This window comes from Haplochromis burtoni, unplaced genomic scaffold (assembly GCF_018398535.1).
Source record: "Haplochromis burtoni strain Fernald_Lab_line unplaced genomic scaffold, NCSU_Asbu1 Contig_31, whole genome shotgun sequence".
Taxonomy (NCBI): domain Eukaryota; kingdom Metazoa; phylum Chordata; class Actinopteri; order Cichliformes; family Cichlidae; genus Haplochromis; species Haplochromis burtoni.
Window position 1 is genome coordinate 3,208,646 of NW_024582392.1, and position 23,946 is coordinate 3,232,591.

Here is a 23,946-nt window from a genome sequence, read left to right on the forward strand (position 1 = left end):
AGTCATGGATGCGTAGCAACTGTGATGCAGTCATGTCACTCAAAATCTGAGGAATGCGTGGAGCACCTTGATGAAATTATGCCAAGAACTCATTCCAACTCAATTTTATATAGTACTAAAACACAGCTACCTCAGGGTGCGTTATATTGAATGCTAACCAATCAAAGCAACACTGAAGTCAAAGTGTTCCAAGCTGTTATAAGTGCACGCATGCATGCTGCACAACTAGAATAGCCATAAATAAAAGGTATTGCCACTACACAACTCATGTTACACCAAGCAGTTTGTTTAAAATGGCTGAATTACCTCCTCAAAATGTCTTGAAATTCTCCAGAGGCCTGGTAATGAACTAACCATTTGATTCAGGTGTGTTGACCCAGGGTGATATCTAAAACCTGCAGGACACAGGCCCTTGAGGCCTCCAGTTCCCCCATCCCTGCTCTACACCAACTGTTTTTGGTGTTTAATCAAACCTTGTGACTTGATGTCAAATATAGGATGTGCTGCAAATATAGGACTTGAAAAGTTTGCCTTTAAACCATCTTGAATCATTGCATAGCATGTGACTGAAAATGAATTTACTCAAGTTTCCTCACGTAAACAGCTTTATTAAACAACAATGCAGTCTGACTAAACAGTGAGGATGCTAGATGCGACGAAAAAAAAAAAAGAAAAAAAAAGTGGACATATCACATCAACGTAGTCTGCATCTGGCAGAAGGCATGAGTCACATTGAGGGAGATTTTAAAAAAAAAAAAAGTTAAAAACAAATTTAAAAAGGGAAATGCCTAAACATGCTTGCATATGCAGTAAATACAAATTATAGCTTAAAAACCAGACCATGGAATGTCACTGGGTGATCTAAACGTTGGACCAAGATTGTTGGTGGGTCTTGTTTCCTGTCTGGTGGGAGAGAGACAACAGTTAGAGAACAAAGAAAAACTACTGTTAGCCGATTCAGACTGATGGAAGAGCTGACTTACTTTGGCCCAATGGTTTTGGTTTCACCCCACACAAATGAAGGAGCAGCGTTATCTGCCTCTGCAAGATGGGACAGTTACCTTAATACTTTCACTAAGTATTGTCTCAATGTCTCAGGGTGCAGCACAAAAAGTTTATATTTCAGGTGCATTTAGACCCAGACCCATTCTTAAAATGGAAAGTATTGTTTAACAGTCAGAAACTGAAGGGGGAAAAGCAGTTTTCAGACACAAGGTTCGAAAAAGGTTGACCTAGGTGAGAAATGGGATATTTCACATTTTACACAGTAGCAGTTCATCACAACAGCCCTGAGCAATCTTCCAGAGTTAAAGAGTTTTATTCAGTAATAATTACTAAAACTAGCAACCAAGACCATTAACCCAGATGAAGCGTTTACAGAGGTCACAGATCAAGTGAGCGTAAGCTTCAAGCAGGAGGAGCAGTTGTCTTCAGCTTTCCATTACAAGGAAAACGAGTCTAAAGCACTTTAACGCTTGATTCACACAGCCAGGTAAGGGTTAGTCATCCTTGTGCCAATACCAAGATGATGAGGTTATAAGTCATACCTTGATCCCAATCCTCAGTCATGTTTGGGTTAACCCAAGTGCTGACTGGGACATGCCAGTTACAAGGTCCATTTGAACTTGAACTTCCATCTGTAACAGGGGTGTAAAATAAGAAATATTCACGATGTTAAACATGATTAAATTTAAGTTAAAGAAAAAAAAAAAAAAGGAGAAAAGCAGTCTTACCTTCTTCCATGTCCACAGGAACTCTGTCCTCGCAGGTCTCAGTGTGGTGAGCCAGCTCATGTTTGGGGACCAGGTGGCGAGCATTAAAAGGGCAGGTTTTCAGTTCACGCGCCAGTTTGGGATGGTTCTGCAGAGAGTTTATATAAACAATCAAACTTTCAATCATGGCTAAAGTTTCATTCAAGCCAGGAAATTACTCAAGACCAGTACCAGCTTCGCCACTTAGCAATTTTTATTCTCCCTCATCCACCAGTGGAGAAAATTTGGCTACTTTAGCGTTTTGATGTTCTGCTGAATAAAAATAATTGTAAGCGCTGGTTCAGTGGTTAGATTATTCAATAGGATCCTGTTTAACTCAGCTGCATGAAATCCAGAGGCCCTTCCAAGATTTAATGTTTGCATTGTAATGGCTGCTGTCAACATCTAACAAGGCCAAAGTCTCTTATAAGATTAAAACCATCACTGGAACTACAGAAACTAAAAAACAAAACTAAAATGAGTAAACTCAATTTGACAGACTAATGTAAAATAGAAAGAAAATACAACTAAAACCTAAAATTTTAAAGATACTAGCACTTGACTCACCTTCCTGCACTTTATGATGTGGTAAGGAAAGCGGCTGGACCGGATCTTGTGGTTTTTATCAAAAGGGCACTGAAGAAGTTTTTCTGGGTCTGTGTTTCCTTTCCCATCTTTAAGGGCGGCGGGGGGGAAGAAACAAATGCATTAACTTAGGATTTAAAGTACTGACAACACCTTAATGTTTAAAAAAAAAAAAAAAAAAAAAGTTTCACCATATTCCTCCACCAGCTGTGCTGGCTCTGCAGAAGAGGTCCTGCAGGGACTGCTGGTGCTTCCAATTACGAAATTGCTCGCCATCTGTAGCTGGAATTTACTGTGGGCAGGCAAACAGTTTAAATTAAAATATAACCACCCACCCCCAAATAGACACGCAGGAATTGTGTAAGCTAAATGCTTGCACTTTGGTAATGCCAACACATGGCACAGCATTCACAAGCTGCATAACCACATTAACCCTTCAGCTCTGCAGGTGTGCAATATTTTTCTGTTATCCCAAAGTGAGCTTAACTTAGCCTGCTGGTTTGGATTACTTTTAAATATAGAGAAGAAGAAGAAAAAAAATACTCCTAATGTGTGTACAAAGACAGAAACATGAGTGACCTTAGTGAATGAAGCTAGCTCTTTCCCCCCCAACTCTTTGTATCTCAGTATAGGTGCAGGTGGTTCCTACACCCCCAGTTCTTCTTTGACCTGATTAAACATCCCATGATGACCAAATGTTCACGTTTGACTGATATAAAGCCATTCTTTATGGCTAAAATAAGTCACAGAGCTAACTCGTGGACACGCTACACAGTACCTAGCTCATCAAACGTTACCGTAAAATATGCAGCAAGAAGACCTGGCCTGTTTCCAAAGTCTGTTAGCAAAAAAGTTGCCTAGCTACTCAGCACATTGCCTGAGACACTAACACGTGAATTTTAAACACATGCACTTAACTTTTGTAACGTTTATAGAAAATGGTTCGAATAAAGCCTAGAAGCAGTTTAAAATTACCGTGAAAGAGAACCGCTTCTCTCAAAAGATATCAAACAACCAGAACCGCCCCACTTCTTTAAATCTCGCGAAGAGTCACGTGATTTTTAGCACTTAAAATTTTTTTATTAGCTCTACGGGGATTTTACCTTTTTCCATCCATCCATTCGCTTCCGCTTATCCTTTTCAGTGTCGCGGGGGGCGCTGGAGCCTATCCCAGCTGTCATAGGGCGAGAGGCGGGGTACACCCTGGACAGGTCGCCAGTCTGTCGCAGGGCCGATTTTACCTTTTTTCTTTTTAAAAAATATTTTTATATGAAGTATGAATACTATCAATAAAATGTGCAAACTGAATCTCTGGCTTTTGGTGGAAGAAGCAGCTAATTAAATTAGTTGTCCGTGCAAAAAGTACCCACTCATTTTTAAGTAAAGATGATAAATAGCATCAATAAAACATGCTAATTAAATTGCACTGACTTTTGGAAGAATTGCCAAATTAAATGAACTGCAAAAGTAAGAGTACATACAGTAGACACTACTGATTACATGTAAAATTCCAGTACTCAAAGTAAAATGCTAACGTAAAAGTACACAGCTACTGGCAAAGAAGTAATATGAAGAATAAGAAAAAATCTGAAATTCTTTAGTGATCTTAAAAGGTTAGAAATTATTGTATTAGAGCAGCGAAAAACAACAAAATGGAATATACTTATAAAATACTTATTTGTAACTGGAGCTATTTGTATCACATCATATCATATTTTTCTTATATTAAAGCAGACGTTTTATTTTGTGAATAGATGGTTCATTAAAATATGAAAGAGTCAGTGTTTTTAGAATGCTTATTTACATTTATAAAACAAAAAAGGTTATTTTTTGCCATCATTTTACACACTTAGTAGCATGTGACTCATATTTACCCTGGCACCATTTTTTTCCATTACGGTAACTGACTCACTTTCATCTTTGCTGTATATGAGCGTCATTACGGTAAGTGCGCTGCCTGTCAAACATGGCGCTGTCCTGTTCGAGTCTGTGTAGTCAACTGTCTTTAATCCGACACTGTCGTCTCGGTAGAAACAGGATAACACATGGTCTTTACTCTCCCTACGTGGTCTGTCAGTTCAGGTATATATGAAGCCGATTAACATCGTCGCTTCCATCATTTATCATTTTTGTTTTACTCGTGTTTCGTAAACCTTTGCTAAGCTAGCTATACCTACCGGCTGATAAGAGATATTGAAAATAAAATTTAAAATAGAAAATAAAGTACGTTGTTGATATTTTCATCAGAGCAATTATTATATCGTGATCGGTGCATACCCCAACGATAAAGAGTAATCATGTTTAATTCTTTAATGTACAAACAATTATTTTATTCCTTTAATGACAGATATCTTTCCTCTCTGACAGACTGCCCCTGTGTAGACACTACTCATCGTCCGAAGTCAGACGAGGTTTTGCTCGTTATGTTGCCTCCAAACTCCAGTGGGCTAATACCAAATATGAAGATTTCCTTAAAAAGCGATTTCCCCGCTTTTTTCTGCTCTATCACACTTTCGTGGAAGGTAAGCTCACGGTTTACTCACTCCTGAGGTCTCCAAAAAACTGCAGGAGAGCCCTGTGAGTGTTGTTAGCCCAACAATGAGGTTGGGAAACCTGACTAGGGACCAGGAAACAGGCTGCTGTAGTACATAGGCACCTTATATATGAAGGTTTTTGAAGATGAAAGTTGCTGAGAGAGAGAGAATTCAAGACCCAACTCATGATCAGAATCTGGAGTTAAAATAAGACATTTAATAGCCAGATTTCTCATATTCCATGGCCTTAATATGATCGTTTCACCTGGTCTACTAACATCAGGGTCCTCAGGGTCTTTACTTCCTGTATAGGTGTGTCTGCTTTTGTTCTAGAATTGAAAAGCCTTTTGGATGGTAGGTGAAATGTCTTCAAAAACCTAAAGAAGTCCAGTTGTCTTCTTTCAAACATCACCCCATCAGCAGCATTATATCCAGAAAACACTGTTCTTGTCCATCACTTACCCGAGCTTATTTTTTTCAGGTCTTGCAAGTCAAATTTTCATTTTACTCTATTAAAACTGCATTAAACAAGCAAACAAACATTGCATACTACATACTGTTTGTAATATACAAATGATTATATAATTACATCATTTTGTGGCCCCAATCTAAAGCGAACATCTACAGAGTACAAGCAGGCTAAGGAGTTGGTGTCTAAATAAACAGAATGCTACAAAGCACTTTGTTCTAAGAGTCAAATAAAATTTTTAAATCTACAGTAATATTTAATACAATTTTTTCTGTCACTCATTCCAGGATTCAAGCTACTGTTCCGAGATGCCAAAGATATCAGGAGGATAAAAGGAAAAATGTGGTCTGATGGAGTAAAGTTCCAGGATTTGCCTTACAGGGACATGGAGAAACTCAGACAGGTGGGTCTGTTTACCACACTGCACACAGAAATATCAGAATTTTCCACACATATTAGAAATGGAGGGAATCAAACTGCTTATAGCTCAGTGAAAATGAGTAATTTCTTGATTATTATTAAATTTGTATTAAATATAATTACATTTATTTTGTTATTATTAAATCTGCAATAAGTCAGAAAAAAATTATTTGATTTTTTTAATCTTTCAAATTGCAAAAGTTTGGAATATACTTGATTTTGATTGTTAATATGATGCTATTGCTTCTGAGTGTAAAATTTTCTTTTGACTGCATTCTGTCTAATGGCCAGCAGGAGGCGAACCCTGGTTACAAAAAGAAATTCCCTTGTATAGAAATTCCCTCTGCTTTTTTTTATCTGGGATCTTTTTAAAAATCCTTTCCTTCATACATTCACTCTTAGCAAAAAAAAGTTGCGTTTTCTATCACGTTATCTACCAAAATGTGATGCATTTTGTCACAGAAAATCCAATATAATCCTATTTTATTTAGATTATCGATTGGAGTATTATTAGTGTAATACCGGCAATGGGAATTCATGTCGGGTTAACACCATCTCCATGCACACAAATAAAACCAGTTCTATTTTGTTTTGACACTAATTGGCAAAACTGTATAAAATTTTAAAGGCAAATAAACTATTATATTATTTAGTGCAGCCATCAGTTTGTATTCATTAAAAGAATAAATAGACAGAAAAACAGAATTCAAGATCAAAATAACAAATTAATATATTCTAATTTAAACTCCTAAAATGAAAAGGCTTAAATCAACCATAAAAAGAAAAAACAAACACCCACTGTTTGAACCGGTCATAATGAGTTAATTCTGTCTGATATTAGGTTAACAGGCGTAAGGATTTATCAAGATGCTAGCACTTTAGGTGCATAAGGGGTGGGATGGCATGCCTCAGGAGGTAGAGAAGGTCATCTACTTTATCAGCATTGAAAAATGTGTAATGCTGATGTAAGCAATGCTCTTATTTATTTTTGGCAGCTTCTTCTTTTTGATCAGTTCAGTGGAATGTCTGTTTCCAACTCTTCTTGTCTTCTAAATCTTCCCTTTTCATGCCAACCATCAGCGTTTCCTGTCAAAACAACCGTAAAGCTCCTTTTTCTTTTGTTTTTTTCTTGCTTGTCAGCCTCATCTTCTGCATCCTTTTCCCGATAATCCCACTTTCTCCCCTCCACACATCTCAGCCGATTCATCTCTCTGACTTTGTACGTCAGGTATTCAATCTGAGCTATCGCTCTGAATAAATACTAATGGTATTTAAAAAGAATTTCATAATCGTGAGGACTGTCAGAGCATCCTTTAAGGGGAGGGATTAGCGTTTAGTCACCCATTCTCATAAATTAGTGTAGATTTTGGTAGAGTTTCAATTCCTGTGTTTATGGCAGTGTAGTATTTTTAGTTTATGCATTGTCAGTGTTTCAGGGCTGTAATGTCTCACAGTAACTTGGCTCACTTGACTTGTGTTTGACAGTTTCGCAGAGACTTGATCAAGGCCATCCCGCTGGTGATCATATCCATCCCTCCCTTTGCCAACTACCTGGTTTTTGTCTTGATGTGAGTCCTCTTGAAATAACCATCTCATTTGATTTGCAGGCTTATTTATGTTGCTGTCCCTGTTCATTAATCATTTTCTGTCACTTATTGTGCTTCACTCTGCTAACAACACCTCCTCCTGCATCGACAGGTATTTCTTCCCCCGTCAGCTCCTGATCCCTCACTTCTGGACTCCCAGCCAGCAGCTGGAGTTTCGGAGAGTGTACCACTCCCTCAGAGCTCGGCACCACTGGCCGGTGCTCAAAGGACTTGAGTGCACGAGTCAGCAGGTCAAAAATGGTCACTTACAGAGACAACTTAAGGACCTGTGTGCAAAAGTAAGTATCGGGAATGTGTAGCAGTACTGCTTTCTGCTTGCAAAGTACACTAATCATTCACGAACAGTTTTTACAGTGTGGCCCCTTACAATGTTATCTTCCTGAATGTAGCACGAGTTATCAGGGAATAACTAGATATTATGTCTCAAAGTAACATCCTCATTAATGTCAGAACCAAAGATTTTTCAGCCGAACATTGCCCAGACATCACTTTTCTTCTACTGTCTTGCACTAAATCTGTAGCATATCCTGCCAGCACTCTTCCAAAGTTAAGGACACGCACACACATCCTCTTGGCCGTGCACATGATGTAAGAGAAAATGTGACTCATCAAACTGATCCATCTTCTTCCCTTGCTCAATAACCCAGCTTTGCACTTGCATAATCACTAAAGGCTATCCAGCTGATGATTTGGGTAGATTTTAGTGGTGGAGAGCCGAGAGCATGCGCACTATGACCTGTCTGTGGTTATTGTGCTCCATGCATGTGTCCTGTCAGCTTTCTTGGGTGCTTATAATCTTGTAAGCACCCAAGAAATCTTGTTGCTTGTCTGTGCTTGGCCTGCTTCTAGTACTAACCCATGCTTATTGGGGAAACACCTGATACCTGTGGTTTGAAGATGATCTGTGCAAGTGTTCTGGCCATTACAGTTCTGTCTGAGAGATTCTTATGCTGTCCAATTTTTTCCCCACTTCCATGTCGACTGTGAAAACTGACTCCTCACTTGCTATTTAATGTATCCCCCCTCTTATTAAGACAATGGAAATCCTCACTCTAAATTGTCAGTGGTTTAAAAATAGTGCATTGTTTTTCTGCTCTGCTAAGTATTCTTTCACACAGTTTTTCACTTCAAACGTTGGACACATAGCTGGGATACTTGGCCAGTTTGCGAGGATAACTGTCATTTCTTTTCATTAGAAAACTACAACTTATTTGTTAAATTTTAAACTGTTCATTATGGATGCACAAATAGTAAGTGCACCCTAGTTCTCATTCTTCAGTTTAATAAACATTGCAGGAGTCAGTCATGATGGTGCCTAAACGCCACAAAGTTTGGCTGTGAACTGTGTGAAACAGTACAGATTTGCAGATCTGTTAATTTCTAACCAGTACATGTATGTTTGATATTTGTTCAGGTCCAAAGTGGAGCAAACCCCAAAGCGTCTGAAATCCTTGCTATCCGAAGCCTGTTTTCTGGACCTCCTTTGGGTATAAGGAGGATGAGCGTTGATCACATGGTCAGTAAAACTCCTCCAATTTTCTGTCTCAGTTAACAGGAATGCAAAAGGCTTAGTAAAGCCTTCGTATTCATGTTTTTATGGCTAATCAGAGACACATCAGCCCGCTGCTCTTCTTGACGCCACGGCTCCCCGGCTTCTTGATTGGCCAGCGGCTAAGCAGCCACGGGCTGGAGTTGCTCCAACTGGACCGGGGCCTCAGCAGACTGGGCGTTCACCAGCTGAATGACTCTGAACTCAGACAGGTCCATCACTCTCCATGACTTTATATACTGAGTGCCTTCCTCTTTAAGCCATTTTATAAATACTTGATGTTTTTCTCCTTTCAGGCTTGTTATCTAAGGGGCCTCAATGCTGATGTTCTTGGTGTTAACCAGTGTCGTGAATGGTTGTCCCAGTGGCTACAGGTGTCAAGCTCATTGAAAGGTATTATTATTATTTGGATTTGCAGTATAGATTCTTTTTTTCTGTCACCTACCCTAAAGACTTTGATGAGAGCCAAAGAAAAATGACCAGAATTGTAATAAAAATAACTTTACCTGTTTCCTTAAGAGGATTTATGTGAAGAGAAATTCCCAGACAGAATATTGCACAGATTTCTCCCTAATAAAGTAGCTGAGACTTGATTGCTTCTACTGTGCTTACCTGTATAGTCAGCCCCAAAATGTCCATAATGAGTCAGAAAAACCATGGAATAAAATAAAACAAAATAATAGTTCAAAATGTAAGTAAATATGAGCCTAAACTAAAGTTCTGGCTTTATGCATGTGTATGTGGAGCACAATTTAGAGTTGATGTGCTTTGTGGATGCTGTGGATAGCTGAAGTGCAGCACATCTGTTGGATGTACACCGCTCAAAAACATTAAAAACACTTTGAAAGGACATCCGAAAAGAAATCGTGCTAGATATTGATGTGGACTGGGTAATATGTTAGGAATGAAAGAATGGCATACTGTGTGATGGACATGGAAGTATCAACCTACAGAGGGCTAAATTTAATGACACCCTGAAAGTTAAAGTGAAAAAGTTATTTAACAGGCTCGTCCTTTTTGCCAAAATTTAATCGATCCGGTGCTGCTGATGGGTTAACGACCTTCTACAGCCTGTCCCCTGGAATCCACCTGTTCTTGAGACTGCACTGAAAGACACAGCAAAACTTCTGGAAATTGTACACATTAATGTGCTATCCTGTAGAAGTGGGACTACCTGTGCAGCCTCTATAGGGCCCAGGTATTGCCTCATGTTACCAGTAGTGAGACTGACCCAAGCCATCGAGTGAAAAATCTGTCAGAAAAGATGAGAAGGGTAAAAACGTCACTTGCCCCCATGAGGTAAAATCATTCCTATTTTCATGGTTGTCTCATTGGTGCCCCTCCAGTGCACCAAAAAAGCTGAAAATGGTTATAAACACACTCTGCTACTTAACTGACCAGATCAACATCCCAGAAGTAAGTGTTCCTAAAAGGGGTTCCTTTAATTTTTTGATCAGTGTATAAGGCTTAGACTGTCCCACAGATCATCTCTGTTCCAGTTTTACTAAACTCCAGTGTATCTGTAGCCAAATGAGTGGAATGAGTCTGTACTGCTATTTGACATGATTCCAACAGATGGCACTCCACTTTTTGTTTCGGTAAACCAGGGGTGTCAAACTCCAGGCCTCAAGGGCTAGTGTCCTGCAGGTTTTAGATATCACCCTGGGTCAACACACCTGAATCAAATGATTCGTTCATTACCAGGCCTCTGGAGAACTTCAAGACATGTTGAGGAGATAATTTAGCCATTTGAATCAGCTGTGTTGGATTAAGGACACATCTAAAACCTGCAGGACACCGGGCCTTGAGGCCTGGAGTTCAACACCTGCACTCTAAACAAATGAAACACCCTGCAGATAATGGCTGATGAAATATACTGCATGCTTATCTAACATATAAATCATCTTTATGAAGAGTAACCAAGCCTTTCTCCTTCTATGTACTGCAGTAGTATCAAAGTAGCTCCAGAAACGGTCTCACTCAAGAACACGTGTAGTGACAGAACAGAAAATTATTTAAGTTAATTCTTATTTGAATATGAAGTGTCTGTTTGTACTTGAATGTTAATACTCAGTTCATTCACTGATGCAGGACTTTACTCTAAAGTTAAACATTTAAAAAATACTTAATCTGAAAGGGCATTTAATTGGAACCAAAATTCAATATAATTCAGCATTACCTGTGCATGTTGCATTTATTGTTCAGTACATGACCCTAGATGATGAGCCGGTGAACTTTCTAGAGGAGGTGTTTGGTGCACAGCTTATGGCCCTAACAAAGCAGTGTGAACAGCCTGATAAGTGCACAATCTGCTGCTCTACAGATTTATGCCAAGTCAAGGAATAAGATTTTTTTTGACACTAACAGCATTTTTTGTTTCTCTCATAATTCAGAATCTGCTGACAATTACATTTGAGCAGGCTTTGCTTTTAATCCAAGTACAATTCAGAATGAGAGCAAGAGGGATTGCATTTGCCAAAATGCATCTGGAAACCATCAGGCTATTGTCTATCTTTTTAATCAGCTTTATCAAGATATTCTGCATTCTTAAGTAGCGGCCGGACACAAAAATCTTGGCTCTTTTAGGTTATAACGGGAGGCTTGAAAAATTGTTTAGAGGCTAAATCTGCTAACTAGCTAATGTAATAAATGCACATTGTCTCCACACATTAAACAATATAGGAACTACTTGTTCTATGTACAATAGTCAAGACAAAATATCCACTACCTTTTGTGACTTAAAGATCAGGCTTTGAGTTATATTTAAAGCATTTTGGGGGGTGCTTTAAAAGACCTTTTAAGTATTTCCTAAATGTTGCATGATTCTTTTATAGCTATTACATTAGCATGTATTTTTTACTTTCATTTTTGCAGACTCAGAGGTGTCACTGCTTTTGCACAGCATTGTGTTTCTCTCTGCAAACTACCCAAGTGGTCCCAGCCATCACTGACAGGAAGCCACATGCTATCTGCTGTTGTGATTATACTCTTACGTGCAATGAAAAGCAAAACTTTCCAAGAGGTTTTCAACAGCTCCTTTTTGGAAAGGAAACATTTTAAGGGTGTTTTTGGCAAGAAACCATTTCTATTCAAAGGATTTACCACAAAAAAGAAGTCTTTGCAGTTGCAGTTAATAGCATTTAAAAACAAGATGAATCCATTGTCATCTATTAGACACCAGTGCTATACTGGTGATGTGGAAGTAATGTCATGATTATCTATTGCTATATGTGAACCTTGTTTGCATGTGTGAACTGATACATGTTATTACACTGTTTAAGTTCAGCAGTTCTTTTTGTTTGGTGATATGCTCAGACATTCCATTTAAAAGAATTACATTAAGATGGGCATGTTTGTTTTTACATTTCACATCAAACATGTCCTGTATTCTTTCATGCCAGTACCTCACTTTGTGCTTTTTTTTTTATATACTTTGAATATTGTTTACCATGATCAAGGTTGTGGGTAACAGGACTTGTGGTGGGTAATGTGGAGATGAAGAGGCGTTATAACTTGACGTCAAACAGCAGTAGACAATATGAAAGTCCCCGAGAGTAACTATGTAAAGAAAAAGCCCACTGGTGGCCCAGCTGTAAAGTCATTGAAGCTTGCTTGTGTGATGAGATGCTGAACATCTTGCACATTCTCAAAGTTTTTGGTTTGTGGCACAGCACACATTTCTGACAAGATATCACTTTATTGTTTACCTTCTTATTTTTTTGAAAGGCTGGAATGACATTAACTTAAGTGCAAAATTTGTTGTAAGCCCTTCGCCTGCTTTCTGGTTACTCCTACGAAGAGGAAATTCCTGTTGTATCTGCTGGTGACTTGTGTAAGTGTAAAACTGAACATGCCATCGCTTCCTGTGCCTTTTGCAAGAGCACACAGAGTTTATCTGAAATAGAAGATGCAAAAGTTATGTTATGTTTTTTTAAGGTTTTTTTTATTACTTGCTCTGCAAATGTTCAGTGTTGTGTTGTGCCAATATTATATACAATATCTTGGAAATGTGTCTGAAATAAAAATCTTAAAGGTGCATTTTCCTCCTGTATAACTTTATACAGAAAATTCAGATGAAATTAAAAAGGTCTTTAATGAAAAAATTATAAACTGGAACCCAGTACGACGTATAAACACCAAAGCAGTTCAAAGCTTAGAACAGATCCAGGAACACCAAAATAAACTCACGTTTACAACAAAGCAAGCAAAGTTAAGAGAGAACATTCACTTATGCTAATATGACACTGTACATTAATCCCCATTTCCATTCCATGTACAGCATCAAAGCAGAGCCATTAACTATGAAAATATTATCTGTATGAAGAAAATTATATTCTGCGTATTATGTGGAAAGTATGATGAACATTTTAAAATATCCAAGTGAAGAACTTTGTGAGTAGCCCGAACAGTCAACTCCTCTTCTGGTGTCGATCACATAACTTCGTAGCCGTCCCGAATGCCTTTGATCAAACAGCAGGCAAACACAATACCGAGTAACTGGAAGGAAGAGAGAAAACGGTCATCATTTTTGTTTACAACTTTTTAAAAACTAAAAGTCTGTAGAGTCCAGAAGCAAGATGAGCAACAACACATTACCATAGTAACAAAGGAAAATAAAATGAGCTGATAGACTCTTGAGTTTAAGAGCAAATTTTGTTTAATGGTGTTACATACCTGCAGGATAGCAATGACAACCGCTGCTACTATCACCCATAAGATGTTATTCTTTAGAAATGTCTCCATAGCAGCACTACAACCCTAAAGAGAACAAACAGAAAAGTTAGAATTGATCTCCACTGTGTCTGAGAAAGGTTAACTCAGAGTACACTCTGTATGCTTGTGGGCTTTTTGCCGTTTCGTTTTTCTTTCCTCCTTCCACATTTGAGGTTCTACAAATCACATAGTGTGACACTGAGAGCAGCTACCTCAACCATTTTCTCGTGCACGTAAAGCAGTAAATCTTTTTTTGTTTGTTTGTTTTAGTCACTAATCTCCTGGTGGAAAATTTGTTTCAAAGATTTAACTTTGGAGGTACTCTGTTTGCCAGTTGTATAGTCTGTGAGAAAACAGCACTAGGCTTATTTGCTTTGTAGCCTCAAACACTTTCCTTAAGAGTTTATGACCTCAGACACTCATTTAATAGCACAAAGTCCATTTTGTAAATTATGCTCACTACTGGATTCACAAAGGATGATTAACTAGTGCGCACTCATTGCCTAACAACATATCAATCAGTCGTTAGCAGATGAGTTTGCAGTTCCAAATCCTTTAATCCTTTTGTGTGCTTGGCACAAAGCAAGACTGTTACGCAGCTGGAGTCATGTTTCTAATATTTACATGCCATCCAGTTGCAGTTTGGTAACAATTATTTACTGTATGTCTCTTTAGCTTGCCAGATATATATATTTTTTTACCTATTTAAGCAACATGCTGATAACTTAGATGTTTTACTAAATAAACAGGACTTAAGAATTAAGAAAGTGAATTTCAGGTTAAATAAACTTAGAAAGAAATTGACCCCTGTTTACCTGCTGATACACTTTGTCAGAGTCAGTCATGGTTCCTATTCCACAGCCTTTAGTGTCATTCTTGCAGCATGAGTCAGGCACAGAGTTTCCTTTGCTAGTGAAGTTTTTCCAGTCAGAAGAACCGTTCACACCGCAGCATTTCAGCTGGAAAATGCAAACAAGTCTATGAACAACAGCTATGAACTTGAGATGTAGAGTAAAATGATATAGAACACATTGTGCAAACAGCAACAATATCCTGTCACACGAAACTTACCAACAGGATGCAAAATGTTTTGACAGGGTGGTACCATACTAACCAAACAGTGAACAGGAACATTTACAGTGAACTTACGTTATGCTGAAGATTGTCCACGGCCTCTTTGAATTCTGGTGTACCATTTTCGTACTTGGAGATCATTTCAGTGACGCTATCGTGGACGATAGTTGAGAGCTACACGGGAGGCACAACACACACAACATTGCAGCTCAAATTAAAACCACACCTTCTGCAGGGACTCACATAAAACAGATGTATTCAACACTTACCTTGTTTCTGAAGACGTATCCAACAATTGCTGCTGCAATCTCAACGATAACAATCAGTGAGAGAAGGACAGCAAACTGAGGGAGGAGAAAAGGAACGAATGAGGAATTGAATGATCTACCTGAGTGGTTGTCACACAAATAAACAGCAATTTTTACAATGAAATCTCATGCAAAAAAGTTAACAAAAACAAAGTTACTGCATATGGTGCTGTGTGAATTACCGTGGTGACCATGCAGTGGTTTTCTTTGAAGGCTCCACAGCAACCAAAGAAGCTGATGAAGAAAATCACCACACCAACTCCGATCAGGATAATGGGAGCTGCCGAGGCAGTGGGATCAGTGATCTTGAGGGTTTTGTTAAGCGACACCTGAACCATGATTCCTACCACAATCAGTGCTAGGCCACATAGCTGCAAGAATAAGAAGTTAGGCTAGAGTGAATTCATGGGGAAAGGTTTATAATTTGTAATGTAATATTTTATTTGGCTATTTGACAAAAGTATGATAGCAAAGAAAAGCAACAATAATTTGATTCTTATTAGCAGCTAAACAATAAAACTGTACCAAATACACTTGTGTTTTTATACACCCAGGTACTTGACTGTGATAGGGATCAATCTAGAAAGTGTCACACCTGTGTGCCAGTTATGGAGGGTGAATACCACTACTTTAATAGGTGTATGTTAACCTTCTCTGACAGTTGGCAGCAATGCCAAGGGGTAATGGTAAATGGACTGATTCTTATATAGAGCTTTTCTACTCTCCTGGAGTACTCAAAGCGCTCTATACAACATGCCACAGTCACCCAATCACCCCCATTCAAACAAGCACTTTCTTTTTATACTTAGTGCTTCCTAGCTTCATTCATACACATTCATATTCAGATGGATGCATTGGAGAGCAACTTGGGGTTAATATCTTGCCCAAGGATACTTGACATTCAGACTGGAGGAGCCTGGGATCAAATCACTAACCTTCCGATCAGTAGGGGACCTGCTCTGCCTCCTACAGCCACCTCAAGGGGGGACAAATTTCCCAAGACAAGTTTTTTTATCTTAATATAGCTACTACAAATTTTAAAGATTGAAAAAAAAAAAAAATCTGATTATGGTATCATTAAATCAATTTGATTTTTATATTATTGTACTTTTTCATTTCATGGAAGCAAACAACATGAGAAAGGTCTAAAACAAAAGAGGAAGTTGCAACATTTTTCAGTCCCTGAATGCGGATGTAAAACGATCAGATGATACAATGACACTGTCACAGTGTCACTGTCTGGTTTGGGTGATAAGAGCAATTCATTCGATCTTTTACAAACACTAATGTCTGACCGCAATCAGCTGTGTCCTTGAGCAAACTGTATTCTTTTTACTTTTATTCCCTTTTAACTCAGTCCTGCTACTTTTCTGATAAACAATTGTTCAGTTGTGCACTTTTTCAAGAAAAATAATAATTATATATATATCTATATATATCTATATATATATATATATATATATATATAATATATATATCATATATATAGATATATATATAGATATATATATAGATATATAAGAACAGGTGTTATTTATTTGCCATATCAAACATGTTTTGAATGACTAACAGTATAAAAATTGCTAAACTGTAAAATGTAGACCTATGTTAGATATTTTAAAGCTTTTGTATAAGGTGTGAGTAAGATTAAATTATTCATTAACCTGTTTTTATTGTTCTTGATACACATGGGCGAGGGCAAAAACAAATATATTGTGGCTGGAGATACCACTGGGAGTCCCTGAAGAACAACTTCAGCTCCCAACAGTATGCTCACTATTGTAGGGGTTTAATATTTGAAACATTTAAGGGAAAATAAATGTTTTCATACCAGTATGACAACCTGATACCTCTCCAGCCTCAGTGTCAGTCACATGTTTGCTATGCTATCCATATTAAGACCTGGCTGCTACTGTAGATCCTTCTGTGTTGGCTCCACCAATGTAAATATTTGAGCCTGAGTCAAACAAACAGCTAATGGTTGGTGTAGGACAAAATATAAAGGAGTGAACAGAGAAGCTAAGCAGAGCCCAGAAAGTCACAGAAATTCAGAAGAGAGTATACTTCATGTTTCCTGAGAAGGAAGCTGTGGCAAAATTTGGTGGCTCTCTTGCTCTCACAACTGAAGAGCTAATCAACAGGCAGATCAGACTGTGAGATTAACGTACAAGACAACTGTGCTGTTAAGACTTTTTGAACATGAACGTTATTTGGAGTTGTGGTTGCTCGTTTTCCTTTTGTTTTGCTTTGTTCATTTGTCTCTTTTAATTCTATTTTGTTGTACTTTTTCAACATGTTCAAAATAAAGATTCAATCAATCAATCAATCAATCAATCAAAAGAGTTCACAACACTCATCAGAATTGGTTATCATTGAAAAGATATAGAAGATTGTACTGAATAGATTTTCAATAGCTCTCTCCAGAAACTATTCGAATGTCTGTTATTCAGCCAGAGGCACTAGTTGTGTTGCCACTCTGATCTGAAAATCAAGAAAAACTTGCGCAAACTAGCAACACAATAGGGCTGAAACTCACAGGTCACTCACCATGAGGCTCCAGTTTACTTATTTACAGTGTCTACAGGTGTAACCAAAGTCCTTTTACAAGGAAGTATCACAACTCAGCAACCATAGTAAAAAGAATTCAGGTAGTAATTTTAAAATCTTACTCGAACTGAAAGGGAGAAGACAAATGTATGAACCAGACGCAGAAACTAGCCAATCAAATACACACAGTTTCACAGCATTAATTTTTCATGACTCACTGCGGTCACCACAGTCAGCATGATCGTTCCGCAAACAGATAAGGGAGTGGCTGTTTCTTTATTTTAAGAAACTGTATGCATTATTTTAAAAGTTGTTTTATTTGAAATCCAAAAACCTATATGTCTTTTATGCCTGAGCGAATGAAACTTCAATCTACAAAAAAAAAAGAGAAAAAGTGGCAAAGGGCTAGAAAAACAGTCAGTCTATGGCTACGAACATCCTTTTTTACTAACACTCCCACAAGGCAAAGCGATGTCAAAATACATAATGGTGCAACCAGCTGAGGAAATTTCACAACATGTCAAATAGAGGTGGGAATCACCATACAACTCACGATATGACATTATCACAATACTTAACGCACAATACAATATTATTGCAATTTTTAAAAATATTTTGCGATATGCAAATTCTGTACATAAAGGTAAACTTTATCAATACTCATTTTATCTAATATCAAAGACTCACACTCAGTCTTTCTCTCATTTCAGTCAGTTTTATAAACTGAACGGTTTGTATTACAGTCTAGTCCAACTTAACTGAATGCAACCATCTGGTACAATTATAGCTATTCTGAACTATGCAATTTATGAAAACTATGCAGCCCATTCAGCAACTGAAGAATTTGAAAGTAAATTAAAACAAACTATAATTTTACATTAAATAAAAAAGTTTTAAACTTCATTAAAATAAATAAACTGTCATGTTTATTGCTGCCAAAAAAAAAGTTAAACACATTTGGACAGTGAAGGAATGTCAGGATTCTTGCTCAGAAAAAGGAGCTGATCAACATGCTCTGAAGTCAGAGCATGTTCCAGTCCACGAAAAAATTGTTTGTAACAAAATATCGATTTCTGCTGTCCCTGTATCGATACATTATTAGCAAACAAAATATCACGATACTACACAGTATCGATTTTTCCCCCACCCCTAATGTCAAACCACTGCTCAACACTGCGAAATCCACTGAGTATTTCCTATATGGGGAGTTATCAGTGAGTGAACACTGACATGTTTCTTCATTTTTCTGTTATACTTTCTTCTTTAGCATGCAGGGCTCAATTTTAGTTATTATTAAGTAGTAAATTGTCAGTAACCAGTGTCAATACACATTTTGAACTTTTTTGAGAAAAAGGTCAAAATGTGGAGATTATTTACAGTTGTAGTTTCCTGACAACTGCATTAAAAATCGCACTTCAGAATCGCTTCTAGTAACAAGGAAGGAAATGATGTCTCATTTAGCACATAAACACAGCATGGTGATAAGTATAAGAACATTCAAAAGATGGTTCAGAAAGCTGCATCTGGTCACATGGAAAAACCACACAAACCTGGAGGAGCTCACAAGATGCCAATTTGTTTCATTAACTCATCTACACAAGGCTTTTTGTCGAGGTTATAGCAGCAGTGACGGTTTATCTTGAAAGAACATATGTAGTGTGCACATTTTGACTTTTTTCTCGAAATGCAATTACGACTTTAATCTCAAAATTCTCACCTCATTCTCAAAATGATCAATAATATGTTTTCTTAATGTGGCCATAATACACCTTTGTAGAGTTGTGATGTTTGAGTGGGTCATTGAGTAGACAATTTTCATATATGGAAAGGCACCATAGAGTCGAGAGGCATTTCTTACTACTGTCTAATTTATTTATTTACATTTTACAACTATCAATTAAATCAATTAAAGTAATAGTCAATTATTATTGATCGGAATTCGTCAGCATGTTTATATATGCCTCCACTTACATCAGTGTGCTACACACATTAAATTATTATATACTGTTTATAAATACTGACCAGAAGAGTGAAATAAGGTGTCCCAATAAATAATGAAAATAATGACAGCACTTCTAAAAAAGTGGAAAAAATTAACAATACCAAAGTGCATCTATAACAGTTTATTGTTTATAACTGTTTATTGTTATTCTCCGCTCACTCATGACCAACAAAAAAGCTCTTAATAGGAGTTGAGAAAATTGCCACCTAAAACAAATAAACAGCAAAAGTTTTTATTTCTGCCTTAGACTGTAGACTTTATGTGCCCAAGACTAGGGCTGGGCTATATCATACCGTTCACGGTAATACCAGTATAATGTTGGGCAACGATAAGAAAATGAAATATCGCAATAGAATATGGGTAAAACACGCATGCGCAGTGCCTTTGTTTTCATGCAAACATGGCGGAAAAAGCATGGCGGTGACAGAGAATGAGAAGAGCGAAAGCGGATCGTTGAATGAAACGGATGAACCAGAATTGGTTTGTAAAAATGCTGCAAATTCAGTGGTGTGGAACTGGTTTAGCTTTCGTCTGTCAGATACACAACAAAGCACTATTTTTGCTAGAGCATGCTAGCGGGCCGTCGTTATTACCTTGTTTTTGGAAAATACGGCACACTTAAAATCAATCCTTTGGTTTTTCTGAAAATCGACAGTGCCGCTTATAATCCCGTGTGCCTTATGTATGAATTCTGGTTGTGTTTACTGACCTTGAAACGATTTTATGTCGTACACTGCGCTTGAAAATCTGTCAAATGTTTTAGTACAACTTTGCTAAGCTACGAACCCGCACCGCTTGATGGATTGTCGGAGCATTACGACTATCGTAGGCAGGAGCCTCGCGGAGTGATACGTACTGTGCTTCAACATAATATTACCATATTGTGTGTGTATAACCTCTTTTTAAGTTTTGTGGATATTATACATGGTTATGCTGAGGATATGTCGGCCAACTTCCACTGGAAATGCCTTTTGGTTAAACTGTCAGAAAGGAATTTGCATTTGCACTGTTAAATTTTTATATAACTTTAATGCACACAAAAAACAGCTGCTTGTTTAAGTGAAAATACATTGATGGTTTGTTTGTTTTTTTGCACTAATAAAGTTGTGGAGTTGTAAAGTACTTTGTCTAGTGTCAATTATATCGTCCGTTATATTGTTATAGCAAATTTTCAAATGTATATCGTGATAAATATTTTTGGTCACATCGCCCTGCTCTACCCAAGACTTGTCAAACTTAAAGGCATGCTAGTGTTCAAATGTGAAAAAAACAGCCTTTATATCACCTGAAATAAAGGCAATGACAACTTTGACTGTATTGTCGAGTTAAAGGCCACTGACTTCACAAAAACTGTGTATTATTTTCTTAAAACAATTTCTTTTTCATTTTCTTTAGATTAAGTTAGGTTTTATGGTGACATCTTAAAACAATACTGCTCAGTTGACTCAAAATCCCAGGGTACACCTGGACTTAAGGAAATGCTGCTGTAAAGACTGAACTGTTTACCGAGTATAAGTATTAAATAATGGGACTTAAAGGGAAGTCCCGCCAAAACAGCTTTGTCATTTTTACTTCCTCTTGCCCTATCATAAATAACAGTTTGTTAATTTAGAGTTAACTGTGCAAACACCAGCTTACCGAAATTTATGGGGTGACTAAGCAGGAGGAAAAAATGATCTGGAGTCACATGGTACTGCAACACTTTGGAAATCTGGTCATAAGATTCACATTCCTGCCTCTCTTATACCCTCTCTCTTATCGTCACCATGAAGGTGATGTAAAACGAACTAATCTTGGAAAAAGTTCACTAATTGTCCCATTAGATTTAAACACAAAACTGAAGAATGGGTAATGTGACTTTCTGTGTGTGTGTGTGTGTGTTCATCATCTGATTTTACAAATGATTCCGCCCTATATGCTCAACCTTTAAGCCAGAGTCACAGTGCTAGTAAAAGGAGAAATGTGACAAAAAGGTCCTGAAATGAAAATATTGTGTAGATCAAGATCAAGAAGATAAGCCGAAAACATAAACTTATACTAGACAACAGTGTTGCCTTCCTTCCTGCAGTTAGTTTTAGGTGGTTTCCATGTCCACTCTGCTGTGTTTTGTTTCTTTTTTTCATAGCCCAGTTTTACTATAAAAGAAATGTGATTGCTGCTACTTACCCAGAAGATGAAGTTGAAAAAGAAAACTAGATACTTGACACATTTCATTCCTCCTGTTACGCTCATGATGAATGACGAAGATCCGTTTTCTACATTAAAAAAAGAAAGCAAGTTTATTGCAAGTTTAATTCTTAACTGATTACATCAGCTGTAATACGAGCAGCTGAAGGGTGGAAAAGCTGACTCGTTTTCAGTAGGATACTAACTCTCATTGCTATGAAAACGCTTGGTGATTTATATTTTTAAAGTTAGATCAACGCGTCACACATTTCGCTGATTGATTTTTATTTAGATTTACTAATTAAAAGTTACGAAGGAGTCTCAAAAAATGTTAGGACTGTACTTTAATGTCATTATATATAGACACGATAAAATTAAGGAAACACGCAGATCTGGATAACACTTAATAATTGGAGTAAATTGAGAAGAGTCTGAGGAACACGCAGCCCCACTTCTCTGACCGTTAATCACTGCTAGCAAGCAACAAAACAAGCTTTGTCAACGAGTCAAACTTTTTACACAAACAGCCAAGATCAAATTACCGACAGCTGTTAGTCTGAAAACTGAATTATTCTTAAATACACACAAATAAGTCTACAAATTAAGTTAAAAGAATTACGATAAACCACCCTTATCTACATTAGGCGACATTTTTCTTTTGTCTAAAAGAAAAGACAACGGAACCGCTAGATGCACAGTTTAGAAAGCGACCCAAAAAAAAAACACCGGACGGAAAACGGTTAGGAGAAAAAGAAAACTTTTTCGGTGCTATTTTAACACCTACCTTTCAGAAGAAGTTTTTAAAATCTTGCCACGAAAGGCGAAGACAAAGTTGAAGCTGTAAGGGACTCTGATGCGTTCCGCCGTTTACACTCCCTCCTCTTTCTTTCACGCTCTCTGCTACCTCCTGCTCCCTCCTTTTTACTGTCCTGCGCAACTCTACCCTTCAATGCTGCCTTCAGGGCCCCGTCGTTAAACGCAAACTCCTACTGCTGTGTAATAGTCTAGCGTAGTCGGTTAATGTTAGGATATGTAAAGATATATCGGTTGATTAACTAGTTGGTGTTATTGGAGAATTGGAGTCAGGTTGAGGTGTGGCAAAACCAATATGGCAAAGCTGTAATTCTAGAACTTTCTACATACCAATCAGTTTGACTTTCATTTCCCCATTTTTAAATGAGCCCCAGACATCCATCTATTTAGAAACTGACCTGACTTGTTTACATAGTCTGGAAGTTTGAATCCATATAAATAACTCCATCAGTCACCTAGAGATCACTTTAATTAGTATAAATAGAGGTAACTCTAGGACCACAGCATCATATAATTGCAGTGTCACTTCATGTTAGCTGTTTGTCTGTGTGCGCATGTTTATTATGTATAGCTTATTTTTTGAGTAAAGCTAACACTTTCTCTTCATTCACTCATACAAATATTTGCAAGTTGTAAATACCAGCGTCATAAGCTGCTAATTAATATAAATTCGTTGTAAGGCATTAACAACCAATTTTGGGTTGTCAGGGAAAATGTATTTTCTCTTCTTGTTATTTGTAAATTTGGTTCACATTCTCTTAACATGCTGCTATTGTTAAAAATTCACACATACATCAATAAAGGGCTACTGATTTAAAATATCTACATTAATTGCACCAGTTTGTATTTCACAACAAACGAGTAGTATACTATGTGCACAAAGCCATGATTATCTCCATCCATTTGTTATTAAATTATCTCACTTCCATTAAAAAAAAGGGTGCAAATGTAAAGTGTGACACAAGTTATGTTTAATACACAAGTTACAACACAATGTGTGAAAGGTGAACTCCTCATATATTTCCCCATTTTGCACACTAACGTTCTTATCCTGGTGATTAAGTGTCTTACTGACCAAAATTTACAAAGAATTCAAATGAGCTGTGATCACTCAAGTCACTGTCACTTCCTGTGACATATAAATTACAGTAAGGCTGTGCTTTTATAACATCAGAAAGTATTATTATCATTTATGATCATGTGGTAAAAGTCTGAATGATGTGAACAAATCCAGTACAGATAAAGATAAACCTCCAGCAACACTTTAGTTCATACAACAACTTTATTATTTAACCAACACATTTCAACTTATGGTATTCCTCAGGTCATCATAAAACAGTTCAAATGCTGAACACTTATATTTTTATGGCGCTCTATTTGCAAACAGTTATATGATTATTTTTCTCTT

The 23,946-nt window shown here is 37.3% G+C and overlaps 3 protein-coding genes across 5 annotated transcripts; 1 reads left to right on the top strand and 2 right to left on the bottom strand.

The window, feature by feature from the left end:
• Window positions 1–589: 589 nt before the first annotated feature.
• On the bottom strand, window positions 590–3,490 carry zgc:56699 (uncharacterized protein LOC405758 homolog). 3 transcript variants are annotated; one of them, XM_005918932.2, is made up of 7 exons: window positions 3,440–3,490; window positions 2,528–2,628; window positions 2,319–2,425; window positions 1,734–1,860; window positions 1,548–1,637; window positions 984–1,041; window positions 590–903 (listed from the first exon to the last, which is right to left on the bottom strand). In XM_005918932.2, the coding sequence occupies exons 1-7, from the start codon at window positions 3,451–3,453 to the stop codon at window positions 828–830; spliced, it is 573 nt and encodes a 190-aa protein (XP_005918994.1). In that variant the 5' UTR covers window positions 3,454–3,490; the 3' UTR covers window positions 590–827. The 3 variants fall into 3 exon arrangements, with proteins under 3 accessions (XP_005918994.1, XP_005918996.1, XP_005918995.1); XM_005918934.2 differs by lacking the exon at window positions 3,440–3,490 and adding an exon at window positions 3,312–3,430; XM_005918933.3 differs by lacking the exon at window positions 3,440–3,490 and adding an exon at window positions 3,134–3,289.
• A 766-nt stretch (window positions 3,491–4,256) lies between these two features.
• On the top strand, window positions 4,257–16,140 carry letmd1 (LETM1 domain containing 1). Its single transcript, XM_005918931.2, has 9 exons — window positions 4,257–4,418; window positions 4,704–4,858; window positions 5,627–5,742; window positions 7,245–7,327; window positions 7,458–7,644; window positions 8,781–8,882; window positions 8,975–9,127; window positions 9,212–9,308; window positions 11,790–16,140. Exons 1-9 carry the CDS (start codon window positions 4,303–4,305, stop codon window positions 11,864–11,866), a joined length of 1,086 nt encoding a protein of 361 aa, XP_005918993.1. The 5' UTR covers window positions 4,257–4,302; the 3' UTR covers window positions 11,867–16,140.
• cd63 (CD63 molecule) lies at window positions 12,990–22,675 on the bottom strand. Its single transcript, XM_005918930.3, has 8 exons — window positions 22,510–22,675; window positions 21,726–21,814; window positions 15,193–15,381; window positions 14,972–15,046; window positions 14,778–14,876; window positions 14,444–14,587; window positions 13,590–13,673; window positions 12,990–13,412 (listed from the first exon to the last, which is right to left on the bottom strand). The coding sequence occupies exons 2-8, from the start codon at window positions 21,789–21,791 to the stop codon at window positions 13,347–13,349; spliced, it is 723 nt and encodes a 240-aa protein (XP_005918992.1). The 5' UTR covers window positions 21,792–21,814; window positions 22,510–22,675; the 3' UTR covers window positions 12,990–13,346.
• Between the last annotated feature and the right edge of the window lie 1,271 nt (window positions 22,676–23,946).

Excerpts from the sequence above, each read along its gene's own strand:
- zgc:56699 (XM_005918932.2), bottom strand. Across the intron at positions 1,638-1,733 it reads TCCTGTGGACATGGAAGAAG|ATGGAAGTTCAAGTTCAAAT; the intron begins GTAAGACTGCTT and ends CCCCTGTTACAG. Across the intron at positions 904-983 it reads ACCAAAACCATTGGGCCAAA|ACAGGAAACAAGACCCACCA; the intron begins GTAAGTCAGCTC and ends CTCTCCCACCAG.
- cd63 (XM_005918930.3), bottom strand. The coding sequence starts at position 21,791 with ATGAGCGTAACAGGAGGAATGAAATGTGTCAAGTATCTAGTTTTCTTT. Across the intron at positions 14,877-14,971 it reads GATACGTCTTCAGAAACAAG|CTCTCAACTATCGTCCACGA; the intron begins GTAAGTGTTGAA and ends CCTCCCGTGTAG. Across the intron at positions 13,674-14,443 it reads CTGACAAAGTGTATCAGCAG|GGTTGTAGTGCTGCTATGGA; the intron begins GTAAACAGGGGT and ends TGTTCTCTTTAG.
- letmd1 (XM_005918931.2), top strand. The coding sequence starts at position 4,303 with ATGGCGCTGTCCTGTTCGAGTCTGTGTAGTCAACTGTCTTTAATCCGA. Across the intron at positions 5,743-7,244 it reads ACATGGAGAAACTCAGACAG|TTTCGCAGAGACTTGATCAA; the intron begins GTGGGTCTGTTT and ends TGTGTTTGACAG. Across the intron at positions 9,128-9,211 it reads ATGACTCTGAACTCAGACAG|GCTTGTTATCTAAGGGGCCT; the intron begins GTCCATCACTCT and ends TTCTCCTTTCAG.